This window comes from Vulpes vulpes, chromosome 13 (assembly GCF_048418805.1).
Source record: "Vulpes vulpes isolate BD-2025 chromosome 13, VulVul3, whole genome shotgun sequence".
NCBI classification, from domain to species: domain Eukaryota; kingdom Metazoa; phylum Chordata; class Mammalia; order Carnivora; family Canidae; genus Vulpes; species Vulpes vulpes.
In genome coordinates this window covers 114,029,857-114,053,225 of record NC_132792.1, presented here as the reverse complement: position 1 = coordinate 114,053,225, position 23,369 = coordinate 114,029,857, and the positions used below count along the sequence as shown (strand labels likewise).

The 23,369-nt window shown below is 47.6% G+C and overlaps 1 protein-coding gene across 1 annotated transcript in view; it reads right to left on the bottom strand.

The window, feature by feature from the left end:
* SETBP1 (SET binding protein 1) overlaps positions 1-22,594 on the bottom strand; it is a 357,184-nt gene extending 334,590 nt beyond the window's left edge. Inside the window, exons 1-2 of the mRNA XM_072732276.1 lie at positions 22,447-22,594; positions 3,309-3,965 (exon numbers count right to left, since the gene is read on the bottom strand). Coding sequence (XP_072588377.1) covers positions 3,309-3,794 — 486 coding nt within the window. The 5' untranslated portion in view covers positions 3,795-3,965; positions 22,447-22,594. The remainder of the gene's footprint in view (positions 1-3,308; positions 3,966-22,446) is intronic.
* Between the last annotated feature and the right edge of the window lie 775 nt (positions 22,595-23,369).

Genomic DNA, 23,369 nt, shown 5'->3' with positions numbered 1-23,369 from the left:
TGGCAAAAAAAAAGAAAGAAAAAGAAAGAAAGAAAGAAGAAAGAAAGAAAGAAAAGAAAAAAGAAGAAAAGAAAGAAAAGAAAAGAAAAGAAAAGAAAAGAAAAGAAAAGAAAAAAGAAAAGAAAAAGAAAAGAAAAGGAATAAGAAAAAAAAGAAAAGCACGTAATGATGTAACACCCAATTGCCCCCAGCCTCCAAGTTTGGACGCTGAATCATTAAAAACAAAACAAAACAAAATCGTTGTTATCCTGAAACTCTATGTCCTTTCCCTAAATCAAGAGTTATATATGTTATATCTATCTATCTATCCATCTATCTATGTTTCCTTTTGGTATGAGCCAGATAGTACATAGTTTAAGCTTTGTGGGACATACAGTCTCTGTCACAACCACTCCACTCTGCCGTTTTAGTGCAAAAGCAGTCACAGACAAAATGTAAACAAATGGATGTGGCTCCGGTCCAATAAAACTGTATTTATGGACACTGAAATTTGAATTTCATATAATTTTCACATGTTACAAAATATTATTCTTTGTTTGATTTTTTTCCAACCATTCTTTGCTTGTGGGCTGTATAAAAATAGGCAAGGAGCTGGATTTGGCCAGAGTATACTTTGCCAACCCCTGCTCTAAGTCAGCACACGCATTCAGGTGACTCCCAAGTGGGCCTCTCTACCAACTCAAGGATCAGCTCAACAGAGCCTCCCTCCTAGCTCCCAATCTAGGACCTGAGTCCCAGAGGCCACTCCATGCACACATCTTCAATGAGTATCTTGCCTCATTAAAGAACAACAACAACAAAAAAAAAGCAGGAGAGGGCACCAAGCTGGCTCAATAAAGCATGAGACTTGATCTCAGGGTCATGAGTTCGAGCCCTACACTGGGAGTAGAGTTTACTTAAAAAAAAAAAAAAAATCCAGAATACTAGATTTTAGAGACAGACACTGATCTATTGCTTACCAAATGCCATCCTCATCCTTTCCCCATCCCAAGTTACCAATCATATATTTCACATTCGTATAAATAAGTAACTTCTGCAAGTTCATGGTGCTAAAATGGTAAGTGAGGTTTCTATCTCTCTACCTCAAGTTCTGCTTTTGCTAATTCCCTCTTTTCAAACCAACTAGAAGTCTGGAGAATCATAAAGTTATTCTAATCCGATAAAGATCAGAGAATGTTCCTATCATCTATCAAATAATTAAAACTCAGTACTGATAACTTCATTCATTCATTTCTGGAAAGGAACAGCTCCAGGCATAAATAAAGGCAGGAAGAGTGGAGAAGTACAGTGTGAAGCAAGCTCTTAAGAATTTAACATTTTGTAGATCCTCCCATTACAGTGTCAGCATAATGCAGCACTGGGAGCTAAATTTTGGTCCTTCCCCTTTCTTTTTCTCCCTTCCAATTTCTAAGACTTAGAAACACTTACTTGGTAAGTCTCACATTTCCTCTCTTTCCAATAAAAGCATAGAAAGGGCATCCAGCTTTTTGGGTGAGGATGATGAGCCTGAGAATTTCAGATATGAGAATGGAAGCCCATTGTGCATTACAACTTCAAAATCATCCCCATGTCACAAAATCCATTCTGGGGCATTCCAAGGGGCAGAAGACTACCTTTGGGAATGGACCTGTGGCTGTAATGAATTTGACTTTGCATACCCCAAACTATGGGGCTGTTGCTCAAATCCTGGCAGTGATGGGGACAGAGGGAAAACAGCTACTGCAGTTTTCAAGACTGTCCACCCATACAAAAATCCAACAATAAACAAAGATAGACCATCTCAGTGGCCAGAAACAAAGATACTCATTTTCAAAGCTGAGAAGAACCAACTCCAAAGGAAAGCCTCACTTTCCAGGTCTAAACTGTTGCATTTTCTTGCAAGAATTTCAAAAGTTTTCCCAAGCATCTAAATAATCTTTCGCTTTACAACAGAGACCCCAGAAATCACTGCACCTTGTAATGGGGGTGGGGGAGGGAAAGCACTACCTCTGTGCTCTATTAAAACAAGCCGACTTCTAAAAATTATTGTGTGTTCCAAAAGTTAAAATGAGACGACCAACTGTCCTGGCTTGTCCAATACTGAAGGGATTCCTGGCTGCAGGACTTTGGTTTTAAGATTGGGATAGTCTGAGCAAACTGGAAGGCACTGGTCACACTAGGAAATCTCTTCTCATCCAAGTCTTTGGATTTTAAATGCAACATATCAGCCAGAACACTTAGCATGAGGAAGGAAGAACACAAGCCCTACACCAAAGAAAGAACATGATTCCTAGCAGTTCTATTGAAAGTGACTACTGAGAAGCTCAAAACCCACGAGTAACAGAAACACTACAGATTATCTCTGAGTCATAAAGGAGAGAGGGTCATTCACATGTGCTTTTTTTAGCTAATCCATCATTTCTAGAGCTCAAATAAATAAGATGTGGGGGGAAATTACAAAGACTGTAGTGAATTCCTACCACCCTGAACCCAAAACCCTTCTGAAAACAGGGCTCCTTTCAGAGGCATATACAAGCCCCAGAGAGTTTTGGAGACAAACACTTCCCAGACTAGGACAGTTCTCTGTCATCATAGCTGAGTGCCATACCCCTGCCAAGAAGAGAGGTCACTGTAACCCCCCGTGATATAAATACAATGGAACCTGGACCCATCCATTCCCAACCAAATGACACCACCAATCACCTAGAGCACTGCATTCTACTGGTTTGACTTTGAGAAGAAAATGACAACCAACCAAATATTAAACAAAGATCTGGGTCAGTCACCCACCTCTTTTTTCTTTCTCCAGCTTGAGCTCCAGGGCTCACCACTGGTTTTCAGAGCAATGATCTCTTACCCTTCTAACAGCCTAAATTACTATGAAGACGGCTTCCGTAGTCCAGTGAGTGACTTGCCTATTTTAGAAAGGCTTCGGGCAATGAATGAAACCAAAAGGAGGTTATATAGGCTCTTGACTGTCACAATTGCCCCAAAATTCTTAACGTCCCACTCTTAACTATACGAAGAGATGCAAATATTTTGTCCCAACTTGGCCAGGTCTGACCCAGCCAATTGGGTGCTCCACAATAAACAGGAATGCTCCAGAATTATAATTCTAGTAACTATTGATTTTCATGTGGGTAGAAGATATAATAAATTAGGCACTATAGCAAGGTATCAAAGACATCTCTCCTGGAGGGCATTAAGTGTTCCATCAAAGAGACTGAGAATTCCAAAGTAACTAAGGAATAAGCAAATAGACCTTTAACAGTTGGAGGGAGAATGGCCCAAATGAACAAACAAAAAACCTACAAAACAGGGCTCCCTACCTTCTTTTTGGAGTGGCTTCTTTCCTCCTCCTTCGTGGCTTTGCTATTTTTCCCAGCACGGGACACCTTCTGGTCGCCAGATTGCTTAATGGTGATCTTGATCTCAGGTGGGCATATATAGTTCTCCAGATTCTTTGGGGGTTTCTTAGCCCGCTTGGTGGTCTGAATCTTCAGCTTCAGACTTCCCTCTGTGAAGTTTGCCTCCTTGATAGAGAATTCTTGTTCTTCCAGGCCATCTCCTGCAACCCATTTCTCGCTGTCTGCATTTGAGTTGGAATCCACATCCCGCCCTGAGCCCAGTTCATCCTCCTCCTCTGGCTCCATGCGTTCTCCACCCACTGGGATCCCCTTCCCAGTTCCTGGAGCAGAGAGCAAAGGTTCTCCTGCACAGCCAGGAGCAGTTGGGGGCTTGGCCGAGGAGACAGGCAGAAATTCCGATTCGTCCCCCCTTTGCCGGGAGCTGCTTAAGATTTCCCTGGACTCCATGACAATCCTACAGTCTTCAGGAGTTCTCAGGAGGTAGGAGGGAAGAGGGGACAAGGGAAAGGTGAGAAGAGAGGACACCCAAAATCCCAAGGACAAAGTGGTCCAGCTGCTGGGTTCAGAGTCCCAGGGATGGAGACACGGCCACGTGTTCAGAAGAGGTCAGATCTGCAACTGAGAAGCAGAGAGATAATTAGTCGGACAGGAAGGAAAATTACCTCAAAAGTAACTCAATCTAAGTCCCAGAAGCCCCTGCCATCTAATCTATGGCCATCAGGGAAAAAAAAAGAAAAAAAAAAGTGATGGGGAAAAAAATCAAACATATCCCAAACTGGCTTCTATTGGCAGTGAGGGAAAACACACACATACACACACATAGCCCTTCACTGAATTGTTAATTTTTATGGCTGTGGGTCCAAGAATAAAGATAAGAGAAGCCAGTTCTCCAGTCCAATAACAAGCTAGAAGTTTCTTATACTGAAGCCACAGCTAGCTGAGTCACCATCAACCATGACAAAAGGGAAGTCTGAAGTGTTGAGGCAGGTCTGTGGGAACTGCACAGGGCTGGCTTCTTGCACGACTTCCCTCTCACACGTGAAGAACAGTTTGCAAAGCTGAACACAACCCTTGGAGCTGCCAGGGTGAAGCCCTCCATCGTCTTGGTGGAAGGACACTTAACTAACCTCCTGACCATTCTTTCCTTATCATCTTTTTGTGGGAGACTATTTCAATTACACAAAATTATCTTTATTTCTTAAAACAAACGCAAAGCTTAGATGCAGGTTTGAAAGAGGAAGACATAAAGAATTCAGTGGAAAATCACTTCTGATGCTGTGATTAATGCAAAACAATCGCTAAAAATGTTTCTGCCCACACAAAAGATATTTAATCATTATCAATTATTTAGATAAAAATATCCATTTGAGACAGTTTTAATTCCCCTTGTGCGAATTTCCCTTCTGGTCCTTAAGCAAAGTGGCATTCTGTCTACATGGCAACAAAAAAGGGAAAAAGAGAGAAGGAGCATTTCACAAGCTTTTAGAAATGTCAGGAATGGCTCTCCCTGTACTCCCCTTCCCCACCCGTCCCCAGACTCAGGATCTTTGATTCTGGCTTCCTCCAAGAGGAAACCAGAAACACCAATCAGGTTCTCTTCAGACCATCATTGGATCAGCTAACCTATTCCTCACCCTTATTCACTGCATGTCCCATTATTCCCAATTTCAAACTCATTATTTTCAAAGCCCCAAAGGAAGCTCGATGCTCATCCTCAAGGGCAAACTGAGAGCCCTGGGGCCACACAAAACTTCAAGACATCATTTCCTTCCACCCTGAGGCTGTAGGTGAGATCATACTCAAGCCTTCTTAAATGGCTCAAAATGCTGAGGTTTCCCCAGCAGAAGACATTACTATAAGCCTTCAGTTTCTGCCTTGGAGCCTAGCAATGTAAGGTATGAGCCAGCAAATGTGCCCGCCAGAAAATGACCAACAACAACTGCAAAGACACATTCAGAACAGCCAGAAATGAAGCCTGGAGACCGGACACGTATTTTCTCCCTCTGGAATCCGTACATTTTCAGCTGACATCCTGTGAGGAAGCTAGCCAGCAAGGCAGCCAGGGCTCCAACATGAACCTGCTCCCCAGAGAAGCCCAGGCGCACACTCAGCTCCTGGAAACTGCTCGGCCCTACAGAAAGACACATTTACAACTGCTTCCTCTTAGGGGAAAACCCAATGAACGCAGCATTTCTAGAAGAGAAGGGGCTGTCGGAGTGAGAGTGAGAGCATCTTCACTGAATCTGTCTCATAATGACTGAACAGCCACCTGTGCCCCAGGCTACAAAAGGGGCACACTTAGGAGAGCAGATAGACCAGACAACACTTGAAGGGTTTTTTTTTACATAGAAGATTATTTGTCTCATCTAGACTGATCTGCCAAACTCCCCAAAACTTTATATAACTTTTAAAAAGTCGTATTCAAGTCAACATTCATTTTGGCATTGAGTGCCACACTAGCTGGGGGAGGAGACATCTAAATGCCTTAGAACGTGTTCCTGTTTGTCAAGCAGCAATTGTCCAACGGACCCTTCTCAGCTTGTACCCCAAATCCATCCAAACTGCACGCCATGTTTTTTGTGTGGTGGTAGTGTCCAGCAGTTTATTTCCTCTGGCAGGAACCTTCAAGGTTACATTTTAATTCCCTGCTACATACCTACGAAGTTATCCTTGTGTCGGGGGAAAAAGTGAGGCAAGTTCTCCACTAAAAGTTCCTAAACTAAATCCGTTTGGGACTTTGAATGTCTATGGCAGGTCCTGCGATGACATAAAATAAGGTGAAATCTAACTTTAGAGGAATGGCCAGCAGGGTGAAATGGGTATCTTATAAAGACAGTGTCTTCCATTAAAAAGAAGATTCCCTTCAGAGTTCCTTATATTTGATGATGTAAATCATTAAGTAATTGACGTAGAAGACTATACAACATAAACCTCAAGTCGTAAGAAGTCTATAAAAAATGAAAACCCAACGGATTGTCAAGACCCTAGGTGGGGGGCAATGGAAATACAATCTTCATCCTCAGGGAGCTTATACTTTTGAAAAGAGATTTAGAAAATAACCAAAACAGAGCAGATATATACATGCCCTCTAGTAGAGGAGAGAAACGAAGGAGAGAGAAAATGTTTCCCACTCGGGCAAGGTGGACTTAAAAAGATGGGAAAGTACCAAGGACGGCTTCAAGGAGAGCACAGAATGCTGCTCTGACCTTCAGGGGCTTTGACAGAGAGTGGGAAGAAGGAGGAGAGAAGGGACCGCATGAGGCCTGGGGCAGGAGCTTGCAGGGTCATGCTCAGGAAGACAATGCTGATGTTCAGCCAGGAGGTGCAATAAGAGATGGGGCCTGGTGAGAGGTAAAGCCAGAGACAAAAGGTGACAGTCGATCACGAACACCCTTGCAGGAGATGCTAATGAGCTGGATTTTATCGTAATGGGAAGCCATTTAAGGGATGTCAGTAGGAGAGGGGCACTACCAAAGCTGTGCTGCAGGAAGATAATCTCGGCATGTAGTGTAAGGGATGAATTAATGGAACCTGATATTAGAGGCAGGAGAACCATGAGGATGCTCAGCTGAAATTCAGTTCTCGTTGCATGAGGACCTGAACCAGGGTGGGCTGAGTATGACATGATAAATACCAAACAGTAATGCAGTTTCATATCAGCCCTGTGCTCAGGAACAACCTCACTTCCAGAGTCTGCGCACTGGTCTCATGTTAAGAATCCAGTCTTAGGGCTCATCAGCCACCAACTCTCATTCCCTGTTCAAGTCAAACCTATCTCCACAGTGGAATTACACACGCGGAAATTGTTTCCAATTCTATGTACAGCATCTTTTCTTAAATCCCCCGCCACCAACCCATGCAATGACCAGCATACGGCTGGCCCTCTCCAAATGTTTGTTGCATGAAGGAATGAACAAACAAACAAACAAACAGATCCCAAGCCTTCCCATATTTCAAGGTTGTGCCCAAGCCCAACCTTGGAGTTGTGTGCACAGCAACATTTTGTAAACTCTGGACTGCAGCATCCATGCCCTGGCCTGCCTGACCTGCACCCGGCTGTATAGCCTGCCCCTAAGTACTAGTCTTGCATCGTCTTCTTGCTGTTCCGAGTACACATAGCTTATTTTCCTTACTCGATTGCAGGTCAGTCGCGGGCTGAGCCCGACCGTGGCTATACAGCTCTTACATTTGCTTCAGCACACAGCGCAGGATTGGGCCCTTTGAAGGACTTCAAGTTTCTTTCTGAATGGAAATGAATCAGCCCCCTGACAGCTATTCCAAGTCCTGCGGTTCCAACTACTCCACCTGCAGCGCAGCCCACCCGAGTGCCCCTCTGCAAGATTCCTGGCCTCGGCTGAGGATTTTGTGATCCAGCCCCCCACGTCCACATGCACCCCTCACCTTAAAAAAACCAAAAGCAGCTTTCAAAAGTGAAGAGCAAAGAAACCTAACCTGTCTGTTTACTTCACCAGCACACAAAGCTGTTGTTCTCCTTTGGTCTTCTCCAGGCATGTACTTGCCACCCCCAAACTCACAGTTCACTTTTTTGGTTAGTCTGGGAGACAAGTGAGAGCTCTCCTGAGGGGTCACCCCTGCCAACCTGTGAGCGTGAGCACATGCACCCACCCGCACGCTCAACAGAGGAGGGAAGCCAAGGCAAGGTGAAAACCTTTTGCCTTGTCACATTCCAGAAGTCAGTGACTCCTCCGGAGGGGGCGGAGGGGCGGGTGCACAATGGACACTCTGTACTTGGCTCAGGCTCCTGGTCCAACTCCAGTTAACCCTTTCGTGGCTGCCTGTAGGACCTGGGGCGGGGGCTAGGAGTAATATAACTTGCTGAGGAAATAACTGCTCAGCAGGCCCCACGGAAATGGGGGCAAGAAGCAGGGTGGTGAGGTTGGCAATGAACCCTAGATGAGGAGTCCCGGAACTTGCCCTCTCCTCCTGGCTCTGCCATTCATGGTGACTGTCACACAGGCCACCGGGAGTCCCTTGCTCCATACTTACCTCAGCAATGAATGGAGCAAGGACTCTTCCAGACTCAAGACTCTAATTTTACACTGAAAAAGCCACAGAGCCCCTGTGGGGACACTCCAGATTAGACAGTGTGGACCTTTGGGATGATTTCTCCAAGGGACCAGAGGAAACCGGCTTGGCAAGATGTGTCTCATAACCTAAATGAGTCCCAAGGAATACATCCTCTGTACCCTCCAAATCTGCAAGATGGAAGAATTTTTCCTAATCCCGAAGTCTCAGGGAATTCTTACTAATCCCAGAGTTTGGCGGTGGAAGTGCAATTTCTTGAGCCCCACCTACTGAATCAGAGCTCCAGGAGTGGGGTCCAGCCTTCTGGCTTTCCCCAAAGCCCTCCAGATAATTCTGATAGGCTTAGGCTTTGCCTAATGTATGCGCCTACCCCCACCTCCTGCCTTGACCAGTGAGAACTACTAGTCTGTGTTTAAAGATATTTCTCCCTGACAGCAGTGTTCTGAGTCGCTGAAGAACACACGTAGGTGGCACTTGATTCATGCCTGCAATTCCAATGCCTAGCAGAGTGTCATAAGCACTCTCTCAGCCTCAATGTCTCATCAATAAGATGGAACAAATGTCTTCCAGACCTACCTTATTAGGTTACAGTTTTTATCTTTTTTTAATAAAAATTTTTTAAAAACAATAAAAAAGATTAAAAATATATTTTTTACAAAAGTAAAAATACATGCACCCCATACAGTCTTAAAAGCAAACAATCACAAATATAGGAAGAATCCTCTGCCTCATTCCTGACCTTCCCCAATGCCCCAGAACTCTTTCCCTGCAGGCCCACCTCTGCTCTGTGCTCTGCAAATCCCCATGAGGCACTTCTTCCACCTTTACCTGTAAAAGCATAATCCTCAGTTCTGGACTTTTCCCCCTCAAAACTCTGAAGACTGTATTCTAACATTTGAAGTAACAGAAGTGAAAATGGAGGCCAGCCTGGTTTGTTTCCTTTGTAGGCAACTTGTTTTATGCTCTTAGAGTCAAAGATTATCCTTCCATTATGTTAGAGTTTTATTAATGACAAAATGAGTGTAGTGTGGGTGTCTTTCCTTTTATTTTTCCCATAACACACTGAGCCTTTTGGATAGACAGAGGCAGGTTCTTTCTCATTTGGGAATATCCCCTTCAATCATTCCTTTAGATATTTTTTCTATTCAATGGTTCAGGCTTCTTTTTCAGTTTTTCCCTATAATCTTCACTTGAGAGCTCCCATCTCTGTCCTCCATTGCCCTCATTTTTTCTCTCGCTGTTTTTATTTTTTGATTTCACATTGTGGGAGAGCAAACCCTAAACTACCTTCTATAATAGCAACTTAATTCTATTTTCCATAGATGTCTCACTCTGCTCTTCCACAGCTTTGTCCCCAGGCCCTCTTTTTCCTCGGAATTCATCATCCTCCTTCCAGCTAACTGATGCCTTCTCCTCAGGGCCCCCTCTCTTCCCTGTTCCTTTGCTCCTAGCCCACAGGGGTCAAGCTTCCTCACATTGCCAACAGTTTCCTAAAATTCTTATTTTGCAGGTGCAGTAACTAACTTTCATGATACTGTTCCTTTTACCTTACTTGGGTGTTTTTCCCTACAAAGCCTCATGTTGGTTCTCTTTGCTCATGCTTCTCTGCGGAGAGTGTTGTACCGAGTTGTCATGACCTACACAGAAAGCGCGGGGCAGCTTTTGACTCTCCGTTCTGTCCACCTGGAAGGCAGTCAAACCCTCACCTCAGGCCACTGCGGTTATCAGTGATCCCATCATCTCTGATTCTCTGTGAACAGTAAGGTCGGTGTGCTACAGCCAGCCTCTAGGGGCTCCTGGGAGCCCATCCACTGTCTCTCTCTTCCCAGCTCCACAGGCAATGCGGTCAGGCTGGTAGCTTGAAAATCAGCTATGGTAGGAGTGTTTACACCACTGGAATCAGCAAACTCCACAGATCACAGCTTAAACACAAATCTGGAGAACGGGGTATAAGCATTTACTAGAATACCACTGACAGTAGACACCTACCTGTTACTGTTTTGCTAGACTCTGAGGACTTCTTCTGCCAGATTCTTTGAAACTCTAAAGAGCGGAAATCCCTACTATGCACCGTGACACGTGCGATTTGTGTCTCCCTCAGAGCAGACTCGAGGAGCCATCTCTGCCCAGAATTCAATGCCCTGCTTCCACTCCTCCCAAATCTCCCTCCTTCCATCTTTTCCATTTGTTTCCTGAAAGCTACAGGCTTTGAAACTATGGAGAATGATGGTAGGGAGGAGACCATCTTCGGTTGTCTTCTTAAAGTTGCCCATACAGGAGACTGGATGACTGCAGATTTTTCTAATTGACAGAAATTAGGAGGTTCTGACCTTAGAAGGCAAATGGTGTAAAAGGATGGAGTGTATTCCTACCTAACTACGGATAGGGAAGCTAATGTATTTCAACCTAGGCTCACTGGCCTAACGTTATAAGAATCTCTTCTCATATTCTTTTAAGAGATTGACAGTCTGACTTTGGTTTTGGGGGTGAAGGAATGTTCATATTTATGTCACCTAAGGTATTTACATGGGGAGTCAGAGGAGACCTTTCCCATTTGAGAGACTTAGCATTAGCCTGGGAACCTCCTCCTGCCTCCCTGAGTTAAGATCTTCATTACTCAGCCCCCAGTCAAATGGCACTTCCCTGAGCTTCACAACCAGATCAGGACTCCGTACATTGTGCCTTTAAAGCATTGAGCTTTTCTTCACTGGCATTTATTATATTTTATAAACATGTGTGCCACTCTTGGTTGCAGCTCTGCACCCTGTCTCCTCCCACACTAGACCATAAACCCCTGAGGGTAAAAGCTATGTCTGTTGGGCTCATCATGGAATCCCCAGAGCCTGGCACAGCCCCTGATCCATGGGGCAACACTCCAAATTATTCGCTGAGTAAATGTTGAATGAGAGACTGTGTCAGCGGCCACCAAAAGCCATTTGATTCAGGTGCCTGTGACTAGAGTGATGTGTCCCTGAAATCCTTTCTGCCACACAAACACCTAGAGTAAATGCTCCACAAACACTGATAAATTGATCAAGTGACCCAACCCTTCCCTGGCTCTGCACCAAGCTCTCCCTACAAACACACCGTTGGTCCGTAGCAAAGAATGAAAGTCAGACTCAGTGGCTTTTTTATACCATGTACCTGGATGGTACCTTCCTGATCATGATCACTGCCTCCAAGTAGCGTTTCCTGAGTGCTGCATTCACCACATTCTCCAATGGTGTCTGCTGAGCAGTGGCACCCCCTGATTTGCGTGGCTTCATGAGATTCCCTACCAATTCCTCCCGCTGTCCTTCCTCCTTTCTCTACATTGTCACCTCTAAGTCATCCTTCAGGATTTGGGTCAAGTTTCACATCCTTCATAAAGACCAGCTAAACCTTCCTCTTCCATTCCTTTTCCCTTATGTACACACACACACACACACACACACACACACACACTCACTCACTCACTCACAGATGGTCTTGCTCTCACTCCCCTGGGGGTTCCTGTTATCAAAGCATTTGGCAAACTGTATTATAATATTCTCTGTACTTATTTCTCTCTCCCTTCAGACCAGGAACCCCACAAGGGTAGGGGCTGGGCTTTGCACAGATCTCCCACACAGTTCAGAGTGCAAGGAGCACACACAGTAAGGATCCGACAGCGAGAGTCAAGCCATGTTTCCCCTTGAAAAGAAGAATGGAAGTAGCACCGATCTGATGTCACATGTTTAGTTTACTTAGCCTCTCTTTCCCACTTAGTAACCGTTCCTAGAAAATATGTTTACACTGCTCAAGTCTCATTTGGAAATTGGGTTATAATCCTACCTCAAGGGTTGTTTTGAGAAGTAATTGAAGATTAAATAAGATATTTATGAAAGAACATGCTGGGATCACCTTGGTGGACGCTCAAATTTTTTGGTAAATTTGATTTCCTCCTATGGTCTGTGTCATCTAAGCTAGTATTTGGCTAATTGCTGCCTCTCTTCACAGATCCCAAGGAAAGCCTGAGGGACAGGGGTTGGAGGCCAACCTCCCCAATCTCCCTATACAATGGGAAGCACATACAAATAGTTTAATTTGCACCTGCTAACCTGAGTGTTTGATGTTGTTTGAGTGTTGCTTTCTTCTTCTTCCCAGTTTGTCTTATAGAGGAAAATGACTGACTTCAGTCACAAATTACAGGCTCAATTCCCTGTTCTGCCAACTGGAGCCAGTGGCCTTGGGCACGTTCCTTTTTCTCCCTGGGACTCCCCAGCCTTATTTGTAGAACAAAGGGGTGCAATAAGGTAAACTCTGTGCCCTCCCTCCACCTCTGACATGCTCAGGTGCTAAGCCTCAAATCCTCAACTCCACAAGCAGAGCTCTCCAAAGGCTGGGCTGGTACCTTTCACCTCCTTCTAGATCCTGCTGGGTCTGCGGCTCGGTCTGCCTGAGCCTAATGCAAAACTAAGGATTGGTCCCTGTGTTCAGGGATCTCCAGGGTAGGGAGAGAAGCAGAATCAAACTGTGAGGCCTAAAGCCGCACATTATGCATTAACCAACATGTCTAGCTCTAGCTTCAAAAACAGTGCCTCCCCTGGGAACCAATAACACAACACAACAGCATGAGACCGGGGGTCCCTGGGGAGACATCTCTAAAGCTCTGCTGGGCCAACCCCCAAGTTCGTAGGGCAAGCTCTACCTCTGGCATATCACTTGTTGCCTATGTTTCTCCATGGAGTCAAGGAAAGTACAGACTTACAGCAAGTGAGGGGAGTAAATACAACCAAGGATCTCAACAGGCATTAGGAGTTTAATCGAAGCAGCATCCCTGCTCTACAGAAGGCCTGTCCTCATTTTAAATAATAGCCGAGAGAGTAATAATTTGCTCAAGGGCCTACGCTATTTCTACTAGATCCACAATCAAATTCAGGGTCTATGTGATTCCCAAGCTTGTACTCTTACTTTTACATGATAATGTCTCTAAAACACAAAGTGATGCCACCTTTTAATCAAGCACCCCTGGCAACTTCTACAGATGTGAGCTCCAAGACCAGTCTGCCACCTGACTTGCCATATCACTTCTAACCCTGGGCATCAGTTCTCTCACCTGCCCTCCTTGTCTTTTCACAGAACTGTGCAAGGACTACAATAAATAACATATGCAGAATAGCACCCAGGCAGCTGAAAAATGGTAGACCTATAAGAAGTAACTATGATCATAATAGTTCCTGTCCAAGCAGAATAGAGAGAACCACCTGGCAAAGAAAATTATCCTAAGTTTTTATATACATCTAGTATATAATGGGTGCTTTAAGTTTTTTATTTGATTTAACCCTGAGATGTGTCCATTTTAAAGATAAGAAAACTGAAGTTGACAATTTAAATCACTGAGATAGTGCTCTTTGACTCCAAATGTCATTTACTTTCCACTGACTCATAATGCCACCAGTCTTCAAATACCCAGAGTTAGTGGTCACTTAACCTCTGGTCCTCCACCATGCCATTTGTAAATTGGGGATTAAAGTGATAGACTTAGCTAAAGGCAAAGGGTATAAACTAAACAATCCAACAAACAATAAATTCCAAAGTCTTTCTCTCAAGGGCCTTGGATTTTGACCCCACTACCTGTTCACTCCTAATTCAAGTTTCTCAACTTCTCAACCATCTAATTATTCCACAATTGCTTTTCTCACTATCATTTGAATATAAAGTATAATCTGATACCTACATGTTTATGCATCTGCCACAGAGGGGATGCAAGGCCTACCAGAGCTAAACAAATTTTAGCCCCCTTTCCCTTCCTTAATTATAGTTCTCCTTGGACAATCTTGCACTACCATTTAAATATTGCACTGTTATGACAACTTGTATGTCTTTTTCCAATTATACATTAAACTCCTGTTGATAAATGCTAGTATCAGAGTATTTTTGTTCCCCAGAGTGGCTGATCCCATTCTGAATGCTTTGATATAGTTTATTTTTTATTCTAAAGATGCCTCTTTTGAACCCCAGACTGAAGAGTTGGTGGCTGACAACAAGACCAGTGGTGGATGGGACAGTCAGCTGTCAGGGTTCTCTCTTGTGTGGTATCTATGAACGTTCTCTGACTGACATGTCCTTCTCCTCCTCACATCTATTCCTCTTGCATTCTGAAAACTGGTCATGGCTCCCATCTCAACATGCAGCCTTGGCCTTTTTCTCACAGGATCCCATTTCATCTGTCTTGCCAACTGACATTCCATAAAACCCTGGTCTCTGGGAAGTAGTCTTCTTTCTGCTTCTACATTCCCATGTTGAGTATCTTCTGCTGCTCTGAACCTACGCAAGAATGTCCCATTGTTCAGGACTCAGTCCCTGTCCCACCTACTCCCCCAAGATTCTGGCCTTCTCTGTGCTCCCACCACACTTCAGTTAGCCCTAGGTGACCATCCTCTCCTATTCCTCCACTGGTTCTCACGAGTTCTTACGAAGTCTCCCAGCAGACTGAGGGCAGATACAATGTCCTCTCCATTCCCTTGGTAGCTTGCAGAACTTCCTCTTCTTCAATATTCAATCAGCATGCTCCTCGGTGAGTAAGAATTTCTGCTGAACTTTCACAGGGCCTCAGATCAAAGCCCAACCACTCCAACCCAAATCACAGAGGCTTCTGGCTTTGGACAAACTAGGCATCATCACTCCCTTTGACCTCAGAATGCACAAAAACCACCTCACTGAGGACCCCATAAGTACAGGCATGGCTTCAGCCTCCATGTCCAACAGAATCACACAAAACAGTAACACCCAGACCCTCAGATCCAGGAAATCCAAGTAGCAGCCACAGCAGGGATTCCAGAAGCCTGCTTGGCACGGGAGGCAATAGTAAAGCCCAGACAAGGAATATACTTTAGATTTTCTAAGCTGTCTACACTATCTCCCTTGTCTCAGTGGAGCTATCTCACCAAAGGGGGCTAGCATTCAAAAAAGATATAGAGAATCCATCCTTTTTTTCCTTCCCCACTATTTTCTGTTGTATTCTTTAGGGTATTTCTTCACCCTAACTCACCATCTATCTCCTCCTCTCCCCTTCCCGCCCTCCAAATCTGGCTCTCTGGTTCTAACTGGGGAGCTTCCGCTGACCCTATTTCCCTTTCTAGAACTTGTCCATTGTGGCAAGCACTCCACAAAGTGCACAACATCTCAGTGGGATTGGTTAGGTTGGTTGTTGGGATGCCATTAAATGGGTCTGAGGAGCTCTGAGCTTTGGGGGGGGGGGGGGTGAGGAAAGCTTCAAAATTCCTGGGACCCTTTTAGCTATGCAATCACAGATTTTCAGAATGGTCCCCTCTTTCCACAGCAATCAGACTCTCTCAGTTCAAGACACTTCAGCCTAGGGAGTAGAAAGCCTAATGGGTGGCCATCATAGCCTAACGGGTGGCCAGCCCAGCCTGCAGCCTGCCTCTCAGGAGCCTTACCCCGGACCTGTCCCCGCCAAGAGCATTTCTCTGCTCCAGCTTCCTTTCCATCACGGCCAGGCTTGCTCAGTCATCGAGGAGCTGGGAAGCACTTGGACTAAAGTAACAAAGAAGATTGCGTGGTTAAGTGCCAAAATGAGTGTGGTGGACAAAAAATGCAACTGGAATTTTCAGAGAAAGTCAAGAGCTGGGTGCACTAGTGTGGAGATGGGGCTCTAGTAGGCACTTCATAAATAGTTGCTGATTGAATGAATGAGTGAATCAGTGACTGTTAGGACGTACATGTGGTAAAACATCATTACCTCTTAGGCTTGGAGGGAGAGACAGAGTGGGTGATTGCCCCTGAAAGATAGCCAAAAGTATAAAAAGCCATTAACATAAGTGGTTCTTATTCACTCAGTTTAAGAGGCGCGTGCACTGTGTTGCTTCACAGTACAGAGCTCTGGTACACCTTAAACAACATTTACTTTAATATTCTACCTCTGCATAAATTCTGTGATTCATTCATGCAACAGAAATCACTCCTAAGGAGGGGCACGGCTTTGTGGGGCCAACCTGGCCCCTTTCTTTAAGGACTCACAGCCTTGGGCGGTAGTGACAACAAACAGCAAAGCAGCATGAGCCGGTTGCCAGGCAAGTGCTTTAGACCTGAAGTGCTCTGGAGACCAGGGTGCAGAGCTGAGAGCTGGTCTGATGTCCTAAGAGGTAAAGCTCTGGCTAAAAGGGACCAACTGGGGCAACTTCCAGAGAGAAGGTCCAGGTGCAGAGGTGGATACGTGTACAGAGGGCCCAGGGGGCAGCGAGGAAACCAGTCCAATGGGAGCAGAGGCCAGCAAGTGTTGTGTAAAATGAGGTTCACTGGAGAACACTGCCAGGTGCATGGTGTAGGCTGCTGGACAGGGCGAGCCAGGAATCACGGGAAAGAGAAAGAGGAGCAATCCAGAGGAGGCAGAGAGAAAACGGACTGTGAAGAACTTAACTGGTTCTAGACAACATACTAGGTTTGCTGGGACAGAAGCAATTCTGCTAGGAGTTCTTTTCTTAAGGGAGGCTAAACATTCTGCTCAGCCACTGGGGCTCCCTAAGGAGAACCTCCCTCTCACTTTCTCTCCCCCTTGCCCTGAGTCTCTGTGCATTTCCATGCCTTTCCTTTCCTTCTTTCCTAGCAAAGAGCATTTCCTGAGCCCCAATACATCTGCGAATCCAAACTGGATATTCTCTGAGACTTTGAGTCTTAGATACACGTGGCATATACAGGGCATCTTATAATTCAACTGATTTCAAACAGATACATACACGTTTTTCTTATGAGTCAGCTCAGGAGCAGAAAACAAGTATTCCCTGTCTTGGAACACAAAGGCCCCTGTAGGCATTTCTGGTCACACCAGAGGGTTATTAATCTCTAGGCTATGGCGACAATAATCCCAGGCACCAGTTTCCAAGAGGCAGCATGGAAATCCTCTCAGAGTTCAATTACAGAAATTAGCTGGTATTATTTAATCCTCCCAACCCCTGTGAAGTAGGCAGGGTAAGCATCTTTATCCCTATTTTCCTGATTAGGTTACTGAGGCTCAAAGAGGTTAAACAACCTGCCAGGGGTCATTAAGCTGGGAGGTGGTGAAGACAGGATCCAAAGCAGATCTTGTCACTTCAGGTGTGATGCTGTTCACACTCCCACACAGCCTTCTGGTCCCAGGTGAGCCAGCACCTTGGGTCACTTGAGCAAGTCAGCCTGTCAGTTTCATCTTCTGAATGGGGAGACACTTCTCATCTGGCCTCCCGCCTGAGGAGCATCAAGGGGGCCAATCTGATATGAAGATATCTTGAAAAGAACAAAGAGCCATGCATATGAAAGGGAGTACTTTCAATGGGGTAAGTTGGGTCAGGGAAACATTTTTCCAAGTTCAAAGTTCTGAAATTCTTATCTGCTCACCATTCATCCTTATCCCTCCCCAGCACTTGGAAAGGTGGAAGCCTCAGCCTGCCTGGGGTCAGCTCAGCTGGCTTTGCCTAAAGGGATTTCGCAAGGCTCTGCTGATCACAATCCATCATCAGGGCTGCCTGCTTCCTCAAAAGGTGTCCTGTGGATTTCAGGGCTGCTCTTGCTCTCCATCTGACCCTGGCATCATCTGCTCTGAACTGGACAGGAGGTCAACTGTGAGTTTCTAAGCCAAAGACCACTTAAAACAAAAAATTCCCTCAATCCTGGAGGGCACCCTCTAAGGATATAAGAAAACCAATTCTGAAAGGGACTCTGCTCTGACAGGAAACTTTGAAAGACCTTTGAAAATTCCCGATGAGAACTCTAAGGCCCCAGTAACTTGCGCGCAATCCTTTGAGGTCACCCGTTCCCCCCAAACTTCACATTGCCCCAACCTGGAATGTCTAAGTGGACAAGAGAGTCTAGTCAAAGACTGTGAAAATGGAAATAAAAATCCAAAGTAAAACAAGACTGTAGGGTGGTATTCATGAGGCAGTACACTCTGAGGACACATTCGTGTTTATCTGCATTTATCAGGTGCTAGGGTACCCAGAGTGTCTGCAATTTGATGAAGAGTTTGTGAAACACCAGGGCATCTGAAATAGGTCTGAAAGAAACTCAGACCTATGACAATATGTAGGATGGTGGTGTTCTTCACCTAATCCTGACTTAAACCATTTTAAGAAGCTCCCCAGGTTTCAAAACAGACCACAGAATGGGAGTGGACTTGGATGGCTTTGTCCTCTTCAACACAGGAACCCAAGGAACAAGCGCAGTGATGTGTGGCAAGGACTCTACGAGTCTTCCTCTTCTGCAGGGAAGGGCTGCCCTGCTCCCCAACAAGAGCAGTCCTCTCCCCCCCAAGACCTCTCCCACATAGAGGGGTCCCTGAGTAAACTCAATAACACCACCTCATTTTGTTAAGGCACTGCAACTCCTGACAATGCCTATGTGTTAATAATAATTTACCCCATTCTTCTGGCAGGAGCAGAACTGAAGCAACTTGAAATGCCATCAGCAAAAAATTATTTATTTCCCATTCCTGAGCAGCAGAGAAAACAAGGTTTCATTGGCTGGGTCTGCCTTCAATAGCTTTCTGGTTTCAATTAAAACTTCAAGTCTCCAAGGGAAAAACTGGCATTCTGGGAGGCTGAGGCCCAGCCAAGTTTCTGTTGTCTCTGCAAGAATCCAGAAAGGACGTCCCATCCAGCCACTCTCATCTACCTCCTTTTGCATATTATGGAGAAGCTTTGGACCGGAGTTTGAAGTACAACTCAAAGTAATGACTGGCTTGAAAGAACTCTCCTAGAGGTACATTTTTGTGCCAGAGAAGTATCGATTCAGCCCCTAATGGAATTGAAAGTCAAGATAACAGCAGAAACGGAATCAGGAATCCAGGGCAAATGTCTACCTATTTATTTCTTCTTCAGCAAACTCCTGCCTCCTGCCTCTCCCCACCTACCGTTTTCCACGGAATTCTACAAATATTCCAAAGCACTGTTTTCTCTTTCTGGCAGCCCTCCTTCGGGTCAGGTGATTTACAAAGCAACTTGCTGTAAATAGCATGAGTGCAGGAGCAGAAGCCCTCCTGGCATCAAAGAGGCTCCCTGGTTCACTCAGGGATACCCCTAGGATTCCCCAGCATGAAGTCCAAAACTGGGCCTGCCAGCGGCGCCTTCCTATGTAACGTTATGATGTTAACATACAAAAGATCAGATTACACTCCTTGACTTGCCTAGCCCATTTATGAACATATAAGGCAGTTGATATTTTCTCCCAAGCCAGAAGTGGCCCCTTCCTACCGCACCGCTGCCTCTCAGCCACTCCCCCTAATGTTCACTACATGCTGTCCCCTCCCCCACCTCTAGTTTGTTTATTCCAGTGACACGTCTATTTGCCCTGCTCCGGGAGACAAGTCCAGTTTCCCTCCTCTGGCTCCCGACTGCATTCCCTCACCACCTCCTCCCCCAGCCCAGCTCAGGTTACTGAGAGTGGTGAGCAGCGCCCACAGCCCAGCTTTTGCACCAAGACTACCGATTTTTTCTCTTACTGGGGGAGGGGGCATAAGGGGCAAAGGCGCATTTTCGGAGTACCGGAGTACCTGGTCTCCTTCTCTGCTCAGGCTACCTTCCCTGCAGTTTGCAAATACTCTTATGTTGGACCATACCCTTCCGATCTGTCCCAACGCCCTTCTCTGGTAGCACAGTTGCATTAAGGACAGAGGAGAACACAACATCTTCAACTTCGCTCTGAACCCTTGGCCTCCCGTGTTAGGGCTGGAGATCAAGCCTCCCTCTGGGTGTCTCTGGATGGTGGAAGTCACTGAAAGGGGTGGGGGGGAGTGACCAGGAATTGTAAACTGGCTACATTTTAAAGTGCTACAAACTTTCTCCTCCCTCACACGCCCCTGACCAGTTTGGCCCCGCCTCCCCATCCCAGCCAGACAACATCTAACTGGGGTGAGCAAAGGAAACTCTCCCAGACGGTCCAGGTCTGGCCTCAGTGTTGTAGATGTGGCCTGCAAAGAACACCACCCTTCCTCTCCACGTTCCTCTTCTAGACTCCACTCCTGTCCCCACCTCCCAAGACACACACACACACACACACACACACACACACACACACACAGGATTTGCTAATGGAGATGAGTTTGAATGGGGCTAATGAGATTTACCTGTGTGAAAGGAGGGTAGGAGGTGGGTCCCCCCCCACACACACACCGCAAGATAGTTTTAGTGACAGCTACTTTGTGAAACTAGTTTTTTTGTACCAATCGGCAGGAAAAGAAGAAAAACAGGATAAAGAGCAAAGGAATGAAAAGGAAGAGAACAAAAAATAATGTAAGAAGAAAACAAGTAGTATTAGGTTTCCTTAAAGACCACAGACTCCAGCCAAACTTTAGGGGTGGGGGGAGGTGTGGATAGTGGAGGGTAGGAGGTGGGGGCTCGGAAGGAAACGTAGCTGTTGTAGAATCCGAGAATAAACCGCCCTTTTGGAAGAGTTTCTGAGGCGATAAAGAGACACACAAATTGGCCTTTTAGCATTAGACGCCAACCATGAGATTATCAGGACAGTTTATTTGAAGCGGAAACAAATCGGAAATCCTTCCCTCAACAGTCCTTTTAGATGGATATACACACCCTTAGAACCCACACAGACACACATAAAGAATAAATTCGGCATGGGGAGGGGGGACAGTAAGAACCCCCTCCCCACACACCCCCGGTACCTCTAGCCTCATCTTCTACTTCCAATTGCACAACTTTCCGATCTCCAAAGAAAATATTTCCAGTTGGATCCGATTTCAGAATTGTAAGCGCGTGGGTCACGGGAGGAGGGGTGTTTGCAGCGTGTAGGGGAAGGGGACTGGAGGACAGCATTTAGGCAGTCACTTATTTTTTTAGAACCAGCATGCTCTACCGATCAGAAATTGCTATTACCCAGCAATGCTTCCATCACAAACAGACAACCAAAACAGCATCACCGTTATCACCATCTTGCTAAAGATCTGCCCGGTCCAGTTTACCTGACTCCGTCCCTGTGGAACTTCGCAGACAGTATTTTAGCCAAAGAGATAATGGTTTGAAAGACAAAAACAATAAATCGATACTGAAGGGCTCCCTTTCCGGAGTGATTTCCCACTGGAAACCACCGAACGGGGAAGCCTGCCGTTAATTCTCAAGCCCAGGGCTCGTCTTAGAAACACACACAATGCGTGCTTTGGGGAAAAAAAAAAAAAAAAAAAAAAAAAGGCAGTCGTCTGCTTTTAAGGGAATTCCTGTCTTTTCAGAGTCCCAAAACCGGAGAGAGCACGAGAGAGAGAGAGAGACTGAGATCCACTGATTGAGATTTTAAGAGAAAGACTGACACAGAGCCACAGCACAAGCACACACCAACCTTGGCCGGCTGGACCACTTCTTCCCTGTTCTTCTTTCTATTAACGACACGTTAGATTCTGATACATCCCCCCACATGCACACGCACACCCCCCATCCGACTAGGATACAATGTAGCTCTCTAGCTCCACTTAACCTGCAAGTTACAAAGAGACCCCCCAAAATCCTACATGGACACATCCTGCCGCCTTCCCACCCCTTTCCCTGCCCCCTCCCCCTCCCGAGTCCACTCCACCGACGCCAACCCCGCCAGCCCCGGCAGCCGGCGGCTGGACCGGGGGAGGGTGCAGAAGGCGGGGGTGGGGGTGGGGGGGCTGGGGTGGGGGGGATCCGCTTAGGCGAAACTCAATAAGCTCCCAGCCCTCCCGCCCGACGCTTCCACCATCGCCGCCGCCAACGGGCCACTCCAAAGGAGCCAGCATCGCTGCCCGGCGGCGGGCGGGCCGGAATCGCGCGCACCCTCCGCAGCCTGGCGGGTCCGGCATCCCGCCCCCTCGGCCCGCGTCTCCCCGTTCCCGCCCGGTGCAAAGTCAAAGCCCCGGCGAGGCGACGTTAACTTTTGCATACGGGGCGCACAGGCACAGGCGCGGGCACGGGCGCAGGCACGGGCGCGGGCACGGGCGCAGGCACAGGCGCAGGCACACACCGCCCCGGCCCGCCCGGCCCGGCCCCGGCCCCGGCCCCCGGCGTGCGGGCCCCCGGCGTGCGCGCGTCTGGGCGCCGAGCTCCGGGCCAAGGTCGCCGCGCGTGCTCACCCATGTCCCGGCGGCTCCGGCTCCGGCTCCGGCTCCGGCTCCGGCTCCGGCTCCGCTGGCCCCGGCGCTCGCTCAGATCCCGGCTCCCGTCGCTCGCCCGAGCCCCCAACGCTGCTGCTGCGGCGGCAACTCCATGGCGATGAGCATCTGTCAAACGGCGAGCCGCGGGCGGGCCGCCCTCGCTCGGGGGGCGCCGGGGGCCCCGGGCGCGCGGAGGCGGCGGCGAGCGGCGGGCGCCCCGGCCGGCCCCGCGCTTCCCGCCCGGCGCGGCCGCCTCCGCCTCCGCCGCGCCGCGGTTTACGGAGAGAGATATCAAGGGGGAAAATGGCGTCTCCGGAGCCCGAGGAGTCCTGGAGTAATCACATTCACGCGCGCCCGCCCGCACGCACACACTCGCTCACTCGCTCACAGCGCGCGGCGGGCCCGGCTAATTTTAGCAGGAGCCAAAAAAAAAAATTATATATATGTGTCTCTGTCCCCCCGTCCCTCCGATCGGCGCTGTTTCGCCCCCTCTTCTCCAAGGGATGGATGGGAGCTTTCGAAGACGTCGCCGGGCTCGGGCTCGGGCTCGGGCTCGGGCTCGCAGGAGGCGGCGCGGAGGGCCAGGGCGCTTTTGCTGAGCTGTGCAGTTGGGGCCGCGGCGCCCGGCGGCCCTGCCCGCCCGCCCGCCCGCCCGCGGTCGCTAGTGCTGCCGCCGCCGCCGCCGCCGCCGCTCCATGGCCGCGCCCGCCCCGCGCCCCCGCCGCGTCCCCTCGCCGCCCGCCCGCCCGCCCGCCCGCGCCCCCGGCGAGCGCTGGAGTGGGGTCGGGCCCGTGTGCCTGCCTCCCGCGCCCTCTCCCGAGTCCCGGAGTCCTAGTGAAAGGAGGGGGGAGGGCGCGGGCGGGGGAGGGGGAGGACCGCGGCGGCCGCGCGGCGAGCCGAGC